Genomic DNA, 17,308 nt, shown 5'->3' on the forward strand with positions numbered 1-17,308 from the left:
ATCAACATATTCTGAATAATATTTTGTTTTAGAAATTTAGAATATACAATTAAAAATGTATATAGTCATTAAAATAAAAATGTTCTTATTTTATTAAACACTTTGTTAGATTTTAAAACAATGGGTGTTTTATGTTAAATAAATTACCTACTATCAGTTAATATTTATAATTTAAATTTACCTTATTTCATCAACAAAATTGGGAGAAGCTAGTGATGAAGCTTTTCGTAATATTGGACGGTTTACTGATTGGGATTCTTTCATTGCTTTCATATTAGCTTGAGCTAAATCACTAGATACTGGTGTAAATAACATTATCTATGTACAAAAAATAAACATTTAAAGTACAAAAACAAAATTAATGATTTTATAACATAAAAACAAAACTATAGTATGTTTCACATCAAATGCAACTCGATTAGAGTACCCCGGATGACAGATTCTACTCAAATCAATGGTTTGTATATTTATAATAGTAAATAATAGTACTGTAAATATAATAATTTTAAATTTCTCACTTTTTTTTACGCACTATTATGAGTAACTCTTGGAGTGATATGATTGAGTCACATTTTATGTGAAACATACTAAAACATTTTATTTACATATAATTAAACAATAATTTACCTTGCTACCAACAGCAACAGTCAGTATATGAGACCCATCTTCCTTGGAAACCCAATCTAATTGGACAATATGTTTTTGCGTTAACGGACAAGTATTTCCATTTTCAATAATAGATTTTCTTAATGACTGAAGGGTACTAAAACTAGGAACAGCCAATAAACCTGAAAAGTGAAAAGTTGGTAAAATATTAATTAACTACTATTCACGAGATATTTACACAATTAACATACCATGACTACTTTTGACTAAATTAGTTTCATTTTCTCCATTTCTACCATTACATCTTCCAGTGGTTCCATCTAAGTCTTCTGATGATAATGCTTTTAAGACAGTAGACTGTAACTTATGCTTTTTAGATGAAAGTATTGTTTGATCATGTAAATATGTCAAATCAACACTAGGATCAATATGAAGTTTAGGCAAGTGAATATTTTTCATGTGTATTGTGTCCTCGAGTAACCATTCTGAACCACCAGTACTTTCACACTCATAAATAGCCACACATAAATTCACATATCTTGATTCTGGGTCTTTCTTTGATGGTCGAGTAAATGACTTTCCATATTTATAGGCACAAGCAATACGGCCACTATATGCTGCACTTATGTTTAATGGTTGACCTAAAAATAAATATTAATTAAAATATGTTGAATATTTAGTAGTGGATTAAATTTTACCTGATATTTCTATCATGGATTTGCGATCTTTTCTTATCATTTCCCATTCAACCCATTGGTAACTAACTTCATCAGCTGTTTTAGTAATTTTACATTTCCAAAACCGTAGTGTGCTATCTGAACATGCAGTTACAAATACATATGGCGCAAAACAAGCTGGGTAAATAGAAGCTGAACTTAAATGTCCTCCAGCTGGAGATGCATGAATAACATCAACACCATCAGGTAAATTTAATTCTTGTGTACAAATCTAAAGTAAAATTTCAACATTTTTAAAAATTAAACAGCATACAATTAAATGAATAATTTAACAAAAATAGTCAATAAACTATTAAATTGCATTTTTTTATTTTTATGTTAATCAAGAATAATTGTCAGTATAATATATTATATTAACTTACCTTTATAGTTGATATTGAAACATGAGGGGCAAAGGCTGACAATGTTGGTTGAGTTGTTTCTTCTCCGCCCAAATTTGTGGCACCTAATTTTCCTGAATTATCCATATCATCATCATCTTGTACCAATTGACTATCAGGTACATACATCATACTTTCACTTAAAGCTATTTATGAAATAAAAATGTTATACATTTGGCAATCATAAATTGAAATTGAACATACGATTATTTTCAGGTTGAGATGCTATTGTTAAACGCCACATATGTACAGTTGTACCTTGAACAGTTCGTTCAAGCACTACTAAATAAAACGGTTCTTCAAAATCATCATCAGGTTCTTCGCTGTCTAGACCTGAAATAGCATCTACTAAGCCTCTACCAGATGCTCTTTCTCCAGTCATTAACTGTTCTTGAAACACGTGTAAAAATTGGGTATTTTGCCAATCCTATAATGAAAATAATTATTAATTATTTAAGTTTTGCTTATTTATAATTACAAAAATAATTATTATAAATAATAATTTACATGTGTTGCATCAGATATAGCATCCAATTGAATAATACATCCTGGTCTAGCAGTAGATTGTTGAGAAACAATTTTTATACGATCATGTAATGAATTGTGTTTCAAATCATTTTCAGAAGAAACATCGGTTGATAAACTCACCATTGAGTCCTATAATAAAGTATTAAATGTATAATTATAGAATAACTACATCAAAACTGTATCTTTTACTGCAGCCATTCGACTCCGGTGTTCTGAACTGGATACTTCAGCTAATAATGTTCTAGCATCTATAACAGCTTGATAAACACGTAAACATTCTCCATCTGATGCTACAAAACAAGCACTTGGAGAATTTGATAATGTACCCAATGTAGTACTAATAATAATCAATTAAATATTTTAGATTAAATTCATCTAACAGAACATAAAAAAAAATAAGTTTGAAAAGAACCTTGGTAGTAAAGTTGGAATCCAAGCAACATTTGAAAATGCTGATATTTGAAGTGAATTTATACGAGCAAGTTCAGAAACACCACCAGATTTAGAAAGTGGTCCAACTGCATCAACTCTCCATAATATAAGTTCACTACAAAATCCCTGAAAAAGAATTTGCTATATAAAATTGTAAATGTTATTTAATATGAAATTAATATACTTACTGATGGCGGTTGAGCAATAGGAGGTGGATTAGGTGATAAAGGAGAAGCTGGAGTTTCTTGATCAGGCAGATTGTGATGGGAAGTAGTTAACAATAATGGTAATACAGGATGACAAGTCACATCGTTTACGCGGAAGCGATGACCAGAAGCTCGAGATGCATGGCCAATACTTAGGACTTGAGAAAATTTAGATTTATCAGCAAAGGTTAATTGCCATAAATTTAGGGTTCCATTAGTATGTTTAGTGACCATTGACAGAGTTGGACATGGTGGAGCAGATATTATATCGTTAAATGTTCCAGAATCTTCACCCATAGTTGAATTGGCTCGATTAGGTTTTCCATTTTCCGTCAATGATGATGGTTCAGCTGATTCGTTCTGATGATGTAAATCAATGTCACCAGCTAAAGAGTCACCATCTTCCTCCAATACTCTAGGAAGACTTGAATCGCCATAATCTCCATTTATACCTGGGTAAAAAAAAAGTTTATTCTACGTAATATACAAAAACTTAAAATAATTAACTAACCATGAACGTCACTAGGGGATCTGCTTGGTGCTGCAGCAGCAGTTTTAACTACATCTCTAAATGCTAGCTGTAAACTTGATCCAGATGTATGATATAAACATACATTATGTGACATTGTAGTAGCATCTCCAAGAGGGAATGCATTAGGTATTCTAGTTGAAAAAGAAACTTGGGCTTGTCTAAATGAACCAGGATGGTATTCATCCAACCAATCAACAACCCAAATTAAATAACTTCCATCAATAGGATGGACAGCAAATAATAAATCAGGACTATGGTGCCAATCACGAAGTAGACATTCAATTTTATTATCAAGAGAATCAGTGGTTATATGATTCGTATCAGTAGTAAATGAATTTACAGATGTTGTATTGCTAAAATAAAATAATAACATAAATATAACTTATACATAAGAGTTATTATTTATATAATTATATTGATAGATATTAAATGTAATATGAATAATGAATTACTACCTCAGTGTAGGATGAGTTGATGGACAACTATGTTCATCACTAACACTTTCATCTTGTGATGTACTTTTACCAAGCTTATTTTGTTTCCGTCTAGAATCACTATACTCGACATCGTGATGTTCTGATATTACAAATTGTTCATTTATAAGCATATCATCTTTTTCAACTACTTTTTTGGTTAGTTCCTACAAAAATAGTTAACATGATAATAAATAATAATAGTAATTTGATTTTGTTTATTAGTGCTCAAAACTTTATGCATTTGCAAATTTTTTAAGAATTTACATACTAGAAATGTGATTTGACACAAACTTGTCACATAATCCAGTTAAATTCCAAAAATATATGTTACATAGTTAATGAAAGTGATTTTAAATATTTAAGAATTTTATAAATAAAAAAAAAATCATTTATTACATTTTTTTTTAAATAACAAGCTTTCAGAATAATGCACCTCTGTAATATAGTAATTTATATTTTAAATCATGCTATATTAATTATTTTTTTGTTAGAATTAAAAATATATATAAAAATTAATTATACTGCATGTTAAATATTTTTTTATTGCAAAATATATGTGCACATATTTTAAAGTCTTTATGTGCAGCAAGTTTTGAGTTCTAGTTATAACTTATAAATTAATATACATTTAGTATTGCTTCTGCCTGGAGTGAAAAATGCATTTCTTTATTATTGAGCCAATGAAGAACAAAATTTGGTTCTCTTTCAGGGTCAGTGCTTGATAAACTAGGCACTAATGGAATGTCTACAGAATAAAAGGAAAATTTAGTATAAATATATAGTTTATACAAAGAAACTTTTTATGATCAACAATTATTGAAATTACCTGTTTCAGCATTAATGCTTGCAGCTAAATGAAAATGAAGTCCAGGAATAATACCAGTACCATGAAACCCGTAGCTATGAAAATCGTGAACGCTGAATGTAGATGGTAATGTTGGTATTGTAGAACTTGTACTTCCAGCTATACCAGTTCCAAGATCTCCTTGATGTTTAGCATGTCTTCGTATATGAAAACAAGCTCTATGAAAAGAAAAAAAAATTAAATTATTTTAAAGGTTATTTAAGAGTAAAAGTATTTTGATTAATTACTTCATATGTTTGAGTCGTTGAAGAAGTCTGTGCTTATGTCTATGTGTTCGAAATCGTGGATTATGAGCAGCTAATGGATCAAAATGGCTCATATTTACTAAACCATCATCTGGTAAAACAGTTTCTGACCATAATCGACAAATGTTATCTCGACATGATGTTACTAGCATATTTGAAACAGATCCCCTAAAAAAAATATTTATTTATATTAGAAACATAACAAACAGGCAGTATAAAACAAATTACTTTGGCATGTATTTGCTAGTTTTTCTCCATGATAGTTGTGTTACAGCTCGAGGATGAGCTATGTACACAAAACCATAATTTGGTTCACCAAAATTAGAAATAGCACTCATTGAGTAATTCTGATCAACGCTTTTGGATGGAAAAAGTACTATATTAATTATTAATAAATATTAGAAACAAGTAAAATTTCAAATTTATTTTTAAGTAAAATAAATGTTTGTTAATGTTGTAAACCTAATGCTTTAGACAAATATTAATAGGAACACTTGTATTGATACATTAAAACAACATTATAGAGGGTACATTTAATTTCATGATTAAAAAACTTAAATAATTTTTTAAAGTTTCAACTTTATAATTTAATGTAAATGCTAATACAGAACCAATTAATATTTTCATAATAATAATTTTACTAGTCAACAATGTAAATATCATTATAACAAGATTTAAATAAAAGTAAATAGAAATCATTATTGTTACCACAAAAATATCAAATAATGAATTAAACACCTCAACAAATTTAAATATGGGTAGTTTGTAAATTGCAAGTTAACTTTTACTTTATGTTACTTTGGGTAATGTTTTAAAAATGATAAGAAATATACTAAAAATCTGTAATTAACATGAGTAAGTTCCCAATCAATTTGTTTATTATTCTAGCTCGAAATGTTGTCATTTATAAGAAACATTTTTAATGATACGCAATAAATAAAAATGTGGTTACTATACAGTATATCTCAAAAGTCCCATATCACCCTTAACATCTCCATAGAAAATCAATATATTTAAAACGAGGGTTTTTTACAGTACTAAGTATGGAAATTCTGATTGAAAGGCATAAAATTCAAATTTTTTTTTTAAAAAATTCAAAAATTGTCAAAATAATTTTTTATGCATTTAAGAATTTTAAATTTTTAAGATAGCCATTTTGTTGAACACATCTTTTAAAACAATTCAAAAAAAAAAAAAAATAATAAATGACAAGTAGCAGTTAATAATGTAATAAAATCAATTGTTTCAATAATAAAATATTTATTTCAGCATGAAAATACTTTTACATACTTAATTAAAATTTTGATTTGAATAGAAATAAAAATAGCCGTGTCTTATCTTTTGCTGAACAACGAAACTGGTTACCTATTTTTAAGTATTTTAATTATCATGAAGTGAACCTAAAGTTACAACAGTCCCAAAGTGAGTCTCATAGCGGCGTTCACTGTAATATGATAGACTCTATTACTCAAAAAATGTATTAAATATTCATTATTCGTGCAGTTATGCACACAAAAAAATTTAAAAAAAAGTATTTGCAACTTTATTATAACTTGTGGATAATGCAATTTTACCTGTTTCCAAAAATCGAGATATTAATCTGTTTATAACATTGTACAATGGTTTTTTACTATCAGGATACTCAATAGTCAATTCCATAACTATAAGCAGCTTGTCTATCACTTTCGTTGTTTCGGAAGTAATATTTCACTATGTCAATGTACTCATGTACTGAGAATGTATGAGTCATTTTAAATATTGAACAAAATAAGTAAGAAATAAAAAGTTATAGCTAAAGACACAAATACACAAAACCTACAGTACGTATGACACTAATAGCAGTAATAGCTATAAAGAAAGAACACAAAATAATAATTTTAATTATAATTTACAAAATTGCGATATGCGTAGGTATTATTATTATTATAAATTGCATTAATTATAACTGTAAGATCATGTCCAATTTCATAACTTTAGGTTACGAGTGATACGGGACTTTTGGAACATACTGTATTGTAAAATAAAGTATAGTATTATTATACAATATCTATTTATTATGTTTGAACATAATTATTTTATATAGCATAAATATTTTCAACAGCCATAATTAAAACTTTATAATACTCACATTGTTTATTTTCAAACCAAATTTTGACTAGTCTGTCATCTTTTCCAGCAGTAGCAAATAATGTTCCGTCGGGTGAAAATGCAATGTGTACTACAGGAGTTGCAGTTTCTTTTTGCCAAACACATTCCCAACCACGAACTTCACAGTTACAGGATGTTGTTGTTGACATTGGTATTGCTTCTTCGCCAATCTCAAATGTTACTCCATCACTTGTCATTCCTATACGAAACATAAATATTGTAACAAGGTTAAAAAAGTAAAATAAATGTTATAACTTTTAGGTATACAATCAATTTATCTTAATTATTTACAAAATTTAACATTAATATTGTATCAACAAAAATGTGTATTTATTTATTAGGGTTAAACATCCACAAGGGCTCAAATATAATATGGCAACACAATCTTATCTTAAAATTGATATAATTGCTATTGATATATTAATTACTACAAAACAAAAATAAAAATTTATAAACACAAACAAGTAAATTAGTAATATAAATTTAAGTAAAAATATTAAAAATAGAAGTTGGATAATTAATAAATTAAATTATATGATATTACATATTTAAACAAACGTACATATAATGTATAATTTATTTAAAAGGATGTTTTTGTAATAATATATAATTATTCTAGAATATGATATCTAATATAAGACAAAGATTGTGAAATATTTACTATAGATATTATAATTTATGTAAATATTATAGTCTTTAATATCAAAATAAAATCAAGATATTACTATTTACATAAAAATTTGGTTTTTTTTACTTAAGCTAATAGTTTGTAAATTTAAAAATAACACATTTCAATTAATTTTTAAATCTTATCTATATGTTTTAATAATTTTGAAATATATTAAAATTTAATATTAAATAAATTACTAAAATATGTAACTTAATTGTATAAATATAATATTAATATTAATTACATTGATAATAATATTTACCAGTATTTTCTTCTAAGGGCTCATCTGGCAATTGTTGATGCCATAGTTGTAAAACAGTGCCCCCTGTAAGCAACCTAGTACCTTCCAAATTCCATGACAAACAGCTAATACGACACGCAGTTCGCCAGCTAGCAGTCTCTACCCATTTATAATCCAATTGCTACAATTATAAAAGAACAATGAAATAAATTAAATAGTTAGGTAATAAATAGCAAATGATAATTTTATTTAAAAATGTTAGGAGCTTTATTAGGTGCAACCTAAATATAAAATTAAAATATTTCTCATGTTTAAAACATATGATTAAAATTCAAAAATGTTTAATTTAGATAGTTTACATTGGCGTAGCCAGTATTTTTTTTCAGGGGGGTTGACAAATTTTTGTAAAGTACAATCTTAGATTTTGTTGTGATTCGTATAAACCATTAAAAATTAAAATAATTTTTAAATTTTCTTAATATTTCAGGGGGGGCTGCAACCCCCTCAGCCACCACCCTGGCTACGCCAATGGTAGTTCATAGTTTATGTTATTATTTTAAGTAATTTATATTTGGAAGATTTCGGATGAAACAACAATAATGTTTAATTAATTATTTTTAAAACGGTTTTTTTCTTCAGTGGGTACATAATATGCAAAATGTTATGTTGGTTTTTTGATTAAAATAAAAATAATTATTTAAAAATTGTAGTTTATTAATTATTTATATTTTTCTCCTAAGCAATAATTTATTGCAACTATAGTATGACATAAAGATAAACAACATTTCAAGTGGATTAACTGTCAATAATAAATTTAAAGTGGTTACTTATTATTATTGTTATTTAATAACTGTTTCATAAAAACAAATAATACAATTGATTCAAACCAAACTATAGACTATATAAGGTTTATATCGAGGATTGAAAATTTTTCTAATGTAACATACCAAAAATTGCATGAATTTTTGTTTCTTGCATGCCATTAAATTATAAAAATATTATATAAGTATATAAATAACAAAAATGTGTTCATTTAAATGTATTTAATGCATTTGTTAGTAAATTTAAGATATTTAACATAAGTAATAAATAAAATAAAAAAAATAAATATATAGTACATTTAATATTATACTTTAGTATTAATTAATTTGTTTTATGTGGTTTTTTTTGTTGTTCACTAATAATATGTATTAATTATTTTAGCCTGAAGACCTAGTCCCGACATCTATTTAGAACAATATCTAGTTGGGCACCTGTAGGTTTTTGTTAGCTCGTTTGGGGGTTAACGGACTCGCCCCTTAAACAGTTTATTGCCCAGAGAGAGGTACCGTCCGTGGCCAGGATTCAGACTGGTGATGGTAAGCGTCTGAACCGACGCTATAGCCCACTCGGCCACTCTTTCCCCCATATTATATATTGTATCAATACTAACACATAAATATTTGTGATGAGTTGTAAATAAAAATATGAAAAAATTGCATACAAAGTTTTTAACTTATAAAGAATTAAATTTATATTTATCTTAATAAAATTGTGTATATTTATGTTTACCTATATATAAGTTGCCATAATTTAAAAATAGTTTACAACTTTTAATATTATAATAGTTGAGCATTTAAAAATGTATAATAATTAAATATGAATAAAATCATAATTATTTATGGAAGAAATAATTGTAGACTATTTTGTAGATTATGTAAAAACTGTTTTTATTAATGTATAACTATATATTAGGTGGTATAGTTCAGGGTTGGAGTTGTTTGTAAACAAAGGTTTCAACAATTTTAAAGTTAGTGATAGGACTTTCTAGAAGATTAATACTCAATTACTAAGTTAGTTTATACATCCTTAATATATGTTTGTACTGCTTGTATTTTATTATGAAATAGAGTAAGTGGGTGCCAAAATACTAAATTTAATAAAATATGATAGTTAAAGATAGGTTTGATTCTTGTTTAAATACTGAATATCCTTTGAAAAGCTTATCATGTTATAGTATATTTCTAGGTACTTAATGTTTATGCATTAACTATTTACTATTATATTATATTATTAATTATAGCAATAATTCACTGTACTTTGTATTGTTTATCAATAATAGCACATTAATTGTTTATAAAATAATTTGCTAGTATCAACATATTGTGAATAACATTAAAAAAAAAACAACTTAAAACCTATTGCTAAAAAATTATTACTTAGGTACACAGTACCTAATATGAGAGAAACATTAATTTATAATTGTATTGATAAAAAGGGGTTCAATTTAAAAACAAACCGGAACGTTTATCATTTTATAAAGAGTATGGGTGTGTCTAGGAAAAACAATAATAGGTATTCAATAATTCTAAAAATGAACATACATGGGGTGAATTTTTGCAAACTAGCGGAGTTGGCTCAAAGACACATATCTGATTGTCGTAGGCAGCCGCTATCTTGCCCGTGTCCGTTGAACAGTCCAAACAACTAATGCGGATGTAGTTGTGTATCGCACCGGGGATGATTTGCACCCGTTCGAATGTGCTGGCCAGTATCACAATGTTGCATCCAGCCGCATAAGCCTAAACACAGACAGACGATGAGCAATACGTTGGGGGCCGTTCGAAGGTCCGGATGCTGAATACTTACGGTGAACGGTACGCCTTCCACGCTACCGACGGCGAAACACCGGTCGCCAGCGTTACAGGCACCGCTCAGTATTTGATGGCAGTTCATGTCGTCTGCCGCCTAAACTATGGGCATGACCGACTTAGAGGGTCAGACACTAGCAACGCTTCCGATTTCGCCCGCCCTAACGTAACATCGTTGTCGCACCGCGAGCGATATCGGCCGAGCGCATGGCCGTGCAAACGCGTAGAAAAAAAAAGGGTGAAAAGGACGACACCCGAACGTCAAAAATTGCGGAAAAAATTAATTATATTAATAGTAATAACAGCGCAACTAACATACACCGACCGATACACAGTCTTATATTATATACAAGGCCACTGATAAATATTCGATAAATTGATAAAGATTATAGTCGTGGATGTTCTTTGATAAGGTTTTTTTTATGCATAAAATAACATAGACCTTAAATTATGACGGAACATATATCTTGGCAGTAGTTGTTTTGTAGGGTGATCCAGTCGAGAGGAGTAGAGTCGCAGTGATGCCCGTTCTTTGGAAAAAAATTATTTTTTTTAAATTTCACTACCATAATTATTGTGATAATGTTGGCGCGTGAACGCCAAGAAATAATATTATTACAATTATTACTGTATATTATTGCGTTTTATTGTACTTAGACTGCTTGTTACTCATTTTATATTTATGAATAATGGTTAGTAATTAGAATAGCATCTTTAGAATATGTATGAAACAAATTGTTTCTTACGTTCTTCAATGAATAACTATCGAATAATAATTATTAAAATTAAAATTTTTGAATGAAAAGAAACTGTACATTCACCGCAGCTTCTTTTATGTTTCCTACATAATTATGTCTGTAGATTACTGCTTTTAATTTACTTTTATGAATCAATAATTAAAATTGACAGGTACGGTACCCGCGTATACATTAAATTATATATTTACCTATATATAGGTAATATGATGAGCGATAAAATCGTTCACATCACGTATATGAAGGAAAATAATAAAATTAGTTTTATCTACAATGCTATTATGGTAAATTATTAATAAGTTAAATGTAAATTAATATAAATTTTAAATTATAATAGGTATACAATCGTAGGTATGTAACCTAATTATGTTTTAAAGGTTTATAATAGGTATTGAACTATTGAATGAACCTACAAAATATTTTTGAGATAATTTTGTTAAATGTAAGTTCTAAATTACTTCAATAGTTTAATATACCTATAACCTACTTTTAAATTATATTGTATACTGTAATCTATTATAGTTATTAATTTTATTATTATTATATATTAATAATAGCATTCATTATTAGATTTCTTATGAATTTTTTTTTTCATTGATTTTTTTTTTTTTACGTGTATTCTTACACGATGAGCGCAGTAAGCAGTTAAAACAATTTTAAACTACATCTTTGATTGTTTTTAGTAAAAAGTTAGAGCTGTTTGTACTCAAAACAAATCAATATTAAAATTCCTAGTATTTTTAAAAATAACCGGTTAAAACAAGAACAAAATTAAGTTAAATGTAAATTTTTAAGCAAATTTGGTTTTTGACCAAATGGATTTTATTGTTTAGCATAGCTAAAGGCATAGATACTTGAAATTTTTACCAAGTGTTTTCATGATCATTTTCTATAAATGGTATAAATTATAAATTTGAGCTATTTATAGTCATTTCAAATTTTTCTTTTTTTTAGTTTTTTTTAAAAAAAAAATATTGATAAAAATTATTCACCGGGTAAAAATATTTGAAAATTGAATACAAGGTTTCTCAAAAGTTTTTCTTATAGGTAACTACATAAAAATATTTAAAATACATAAACACAATGCTCATAATACATTTTTATAAGAGTTTAAATTTAAATTTTTTTAAAATTCATAAAATCTTAAACATTTTCAAACTATTTTGTAGTTAAAAATGTATACAAATTTTGATTTTTCTTATCCAATATTTTAAAAATTAATAAAAGAATCCTTATAAGTTTAACTTATAACTATTTATATACGAATAGGTATATAAGAAAAAAAATTACCGAAAGTCACATTAATTTTTTATTAAGTTTGATATCCTTATTTTGACGTCATTAAATAATCAAGGGTAAAATAACTATTTCTTGTCAAGTAGTTTTTGATATTTTATCGTAATTCAAAAATAAATAACAGTGAGGGAGTTGAAAATATAAGGGCATTATTTATTTTTATTAGTTTAATTTTTGAAAAAATATTCATAAGCACAAAACGACAAATCGTTTGCAATCGGTTTTGCAATTAAAAATATTATAAAATATAAATTGTGTGCAATTTATGTAATCTAAAGCTCGGAAGTTTAATAAAATCTTTCATATACATAAGTAGTTTATATTGTTATCAAAAAATGTAAAAAAATATATATAAGAAAATAGTTCTTATATAGAAGAATATTATTCTTATTTTAAATGTTTTTTTTTCAATTTCAAATTTGGACACAACATTTTATATTTAAACTGTGAATTATAATATGAATTTATTTTGTTATGATTTAACATTTTATTAACCTTTTATTATCAATAAAAGTACTCAATTTAATTTATGTACATAAATTTATGTACTCATTATGTAAAAAAGATTTAATTCTTTTGAAAATATTTTTTTTTACATTTATCATTTTGTTATATCCGTTGTCACAATACCACGCCCTTACAGGATAGCAGCTATTTTTTCATATTCAAACCATAGATCACAAGATTCAACAGCAAACTTCACTTATTCCTGTAATTAAAATAATTAAATAAAAACAATATTAGATTTTCGATAGTATTTATAATATATTCTATAATGTTATAAAACCTAAGTATTTATAATAAATATAATAATATAATATTTATCAATGTTTGGATCAAATTCTTTTTAGAACTAATGTCTATTGGAAAGAAGTATGATTGTAGAACACAGTTCAAGTTTGATGGATTCCAGTCTTTAGTAAATATTATAATATGGAATATACTATGTTACATTTATTATACCGCTTACTAATCGTAAAATTCAGCTAAATACAGCAGAATCATTTTTTTTTTCAGAAACCACTTGGTTTTTTTGTGAAGTCTTTACGGCTTTCCACTATTCAGTTTATCCTAATATTATATTAATTTAAACATGCTAGTATAATTATGTTTTTAATATTCTAAAATACATTAATTTGTATTTTATTGGCGTGAAACTGGGTAACCTAAGTAGTAACTGTTTATAAATGGTAAAAATGTATGTATGTTAAGTTGCATAACATTATGTGTCGGGCGCATACAAGTATAGCTATAACACTAGTACGTAGCTATACATCTTACCACAAGATAGCATCATAAAATCCATAGTCACAAAGTATGTTTTACATGGACGTGTATTTTCGTATGCCTGCCTATTCTCTCGCCGGAGTTTAGTATAATATTGCATTTTGTCCTTCATATAAGTAAGTTTCAATTTTTTTTGGCCAAGTTATGAATGTGGCAAAACACTCAACTTAAATGTTCAGAAATCAATATTTAATTAACAAATTAGCAAATTAAGGATTAACAAGTAATTTATACTGTTTGTATTCGTTGATTGGTACTTTGTACTTAGTATTGTACATTTATAAGTCATAACTCATCATTCAATAAGTGTTTGACAAAATTATCATCATATGGCTTATAATATAATTTCTGTAAAGATATACTATTTTTCAATGATTTTTTTTTTTGGATTTGCTGTGAGTCTCATTCTTGTTACCATTCAATAATTACCCTAGTTTGATATGCATTATGTACTTATGAATTAACGAATAATATCTTTTAATCTTTGTTCCTTTACATCGTTTGTTATTATAAAGTATCTTATTATCTGCAAATTTCCACAATTCTTTGACATGAAAAAATATAAATAAATAATTTGTCAAGTTGTTGTTCATTAGTTCATTAGTCTATACGAACATTAATAAATAATTTAAAAAGCAAAGACACGTGTATAATACACTCAATATTAATTAATTATAAATGAAATGTTATCACATGTTTACACGTCTTGTTGCTAGCCCTTCCATCCAAGAAATATTAAACGTATGGATTTGAAACTTTACAGTTGACACCTTTACTTATGTAGTTATATTGCTATTTTATATACACAAATATATAATGAATAATTTTCAAAATATTTAAACTAATTTTAAGATAACTATACGAAATTATGAACCTATTCATACGTAGGAATATTGATAACTATAATATTAAAGTAATATTATAATAATAACTATTATTACCTAAACCTAGTACATAGATACCTACTTAATAGTCCTAATATACATATGTGATTTGTTTTTAGCAATGATTAGTCCAATCTATTAAATTAATTAATTGCTAAACGTAATTTAAACATATAATAAAATATCCTAAGAAATATAAAGACTAACACGCTGTCTCGGTATCGTTTTTTCGTATGCCGATGCCGTAATAAAGAATAATTATAATTTATAATTGAATCTAAATTTAACACATCTATTAAAGTGATACAAATAGATGAATTAATATATTATCAAACCTATACTTAATGACGATGTACACTGGAAACCTATTGTACCTATATCAGAGTGACTCTCGATTTATTTATATCTATTATATAATTAAATAACTTACATGTTGCGTGCTAGCAAAATAAATCATTTAATATTCTTTTGAACCTTTGAATAGTATATAAAATATTTTATAGATCATGTTTGACCACCTTCAGCAATATTTTATAACATGAATACAATTAAAGTATTAAATTTCAATGTTAATAAGCGCCACCGATCATTTGGTTTATATATAATGTAATACATAATCCTATTTTATGTCAATTACGTATGACTGGCTACTGCGTTAATACTTACTTATTATCCAGGTGACTGATATTCGATAGATGAATATTGTGATTTCGTTGTGTAAAGATTTTAATAATTATAATATAATATGTTGTATATATAATGTATGTATATCTATATAATAGCGTTGGTTTTAAGTATTAAAATTATCATGTTATATTCTTTATTTTTTATTTATAATACTTTTATAATATATTTATATATTATATAAGCTACTTATTTTAACTATGTTTATTGCCATTTATTATCTAAGAATTTGGTATATTCAAAATAATTTGTAAGATAATTTATTTATTATTTTAAATTTGTTGTTGATTATCAATATTTAAGTTATAACTTTTTGATGTTTTTAGTTATAAGTTGTTACATGTTTATAAATATTTAGAATTAAATATTGATTTTTATAAATGTGTGTATTGGATGTAAAAAGTAATTTAAATATGTTGATCTTCGTGTATTTCATAATTATGTCTTCTTATTAGTATAATATATCGAAGGGACCGATCCACATTACTCACAAACTTTTACTGAAAATTATCAAAATGTTTTTCATAAAGGCTCACATAACTAATATGCTTGACATTATATTATAAATGTAAAATTTAAATTAAAGTATGTCTATAGGTTGATATAAGGTGCACTTATAGAAAAATGTTTAAAAAATAATTTCGGAAACAGCAAAGTAAGTTCTAAATTTTGCCTATATAAAAACAAAAACCTATAAGATTGAATTTTAATAAACAATTTTGGAAAATGCTGTTAAATTAAAATATACGGTGGTTATGATACTATAATATAACAGTGAGTACTTAAATTAAAAATTTTAACTGTACCGGGAATAGTAATATAATATATATTTAAGAAAAGTAATGTTTGCTGGAACTAACATGCCTATTACTTGATATTATGTAGGTAATATATTCACCAGATATTTATATACATTTGCATTTTAATATTTACTTAATTTTCATAACTTTTTAATAACTTAAATAAATTATACAATAATGATTATATATCTGTACAATTGTTGTATTCTTTCTAATTTCTAAACGTTTTGTGATAAAGGCGCACAAAACTCATGTATTGGTACAATAAAACATTAAATGATTCTATATCTACTATTACGTATTTCAGCTAGTAAATCGTAAGTTTTTAAACATAAAAATTAGACACAAAGCAAAAAAACTACACCCAAACAAAACACATTTTAATGACATTTTGTTTTTAATAATACGCACGCTTTATTAATTTTTACAAAATTTAGTATATATGTAATACAATATGTAGATTGTAGGTAGTTGAAGTAAGAATAATGAACTTGATAGGTGTACTGACTGCAGTGTTGCGTATGATAAACGATAACATTTAGGCAGGACAAATTATTATGAACTATGGAATCCATTAAATTAAATTTTTTTTTAATAATTATTAATATAATTTTTAGTACGGAAAAAAATTCCCAGTGTCAAGTTTTTTATTTAATATTGTAATGTAACAATATTTTTAAAGCAATATAGTTTTGTAAAAGTAACTAGTTTAGGTATACCTATGCATTATGCAATTCTACATTCGTCCAACAAACTATAATACAACTAATTTGTATTCTATAATATTATTAGACCTAAATACATACCTAGCTATTATTGATAAATGCACTTTGATTTATTTACAATACAGTTTATGTAATTATTAATCATATTAAAAACGAAAATGATATGTATTTTGTTGACCGT

At 26.1% G+C, this 17,308-nt stretch overlaps 1 protein-coding gene across 4 annotated transcripts in view; it reads right to left on the reverse strand.

Moving 5' to 3' along the window:
* The window catches only part of LOC113554597 (dmX-like protein 2), a 32,862-nt gene extending 21,823 nt beyond the window's left edge, over positions 1-11,039 (reverse strand). For all 4 annotated transcript variants that reach the window (XM_026958510.1, XM_026958508.1, XM_026958509.1 and 1 more), the window contains exons 1-20: positions 10,695-11,039; positions 10,430-10,627; positions 8,088-8,247; positions 7,136-7,354; positions 5,236-5,383; positions 4,990-5,175; positions 4,724-4,920; positions 4,524-4,642; positions 3,877-4,061; positions 3,401-3,774; positions 2,872-3,341; positions 2,664-2,809; positions 2,441-2,588; positions 2,231-2,380; positions 1,928-2,150; positions 1,706-1,869; positions 1,305-1,554; positions 858-1,247; positions 628-788; positions 182-318 (exon numbers count right to left, since the gene is read on the reverse strand). In XM_026958510.1, coding sequence (XP_026814311.1) covers positions 182-318; positions 628-788; positions 858-1,247; positions 1,305-1,554; positions 1,706-1,869; positions 1,928-2,150; positions 2,231-2,380; positions 2,441-2,588; positions 2,664-2,809; positions 2,872-3,341; positions 3,401-3,774; positions 3,877-4,061; positions 4,524-4,642; positions 4,724-4,920; positions 4,990-5,175; positions 5,236-5,383; positions 7,136-7,354; positions 8,088-8,247; positions 10,430-10,627; positions 10,695-10,781 — 4,112 coding nt within the window. In that variant the 5' untranslated portion in view covers positions 10,782-11,039. The remainder of the gene's footprint in view (positions 1-181; positions 319-627; positions 789-857; positions 1,248-1,304; positions 1,555-1,705; positions 1,870-1,927; positions 2,151-2,230; positions 2,381-2,440; positions 2,589-2,663; positions 2,810-2,871; positions 3,342-3,400; positions 3,775-3,876; positions 4,062-4,523; positions 4,643-4,723; positions 4,921-4,989; positions 5,176-5,235; positions 5,384-7,135; positions 7,355-8,087; positions 8,248-10,429; positions 10,628-10,694) is intronic.
* Between the last annotated feature and the right edge of the window lie 6,269 nt (positions 11,040-17,308).

This window comes from Rhopalosiphum maidis, chromosome 2 (assembly GCF_003676215.2).
Source record: "Rhopalosiphum maidis isolate BTI-1 chromosome 2, ASM367621v3, whole genome shotgun sequence".
Lineage (NCBI taxonomy): Eukaryota > Metazoa > Arthropoda > Insecta > Hemiptera > Aphididae > Rhopalosiphum > Rhopalosiphum maidis.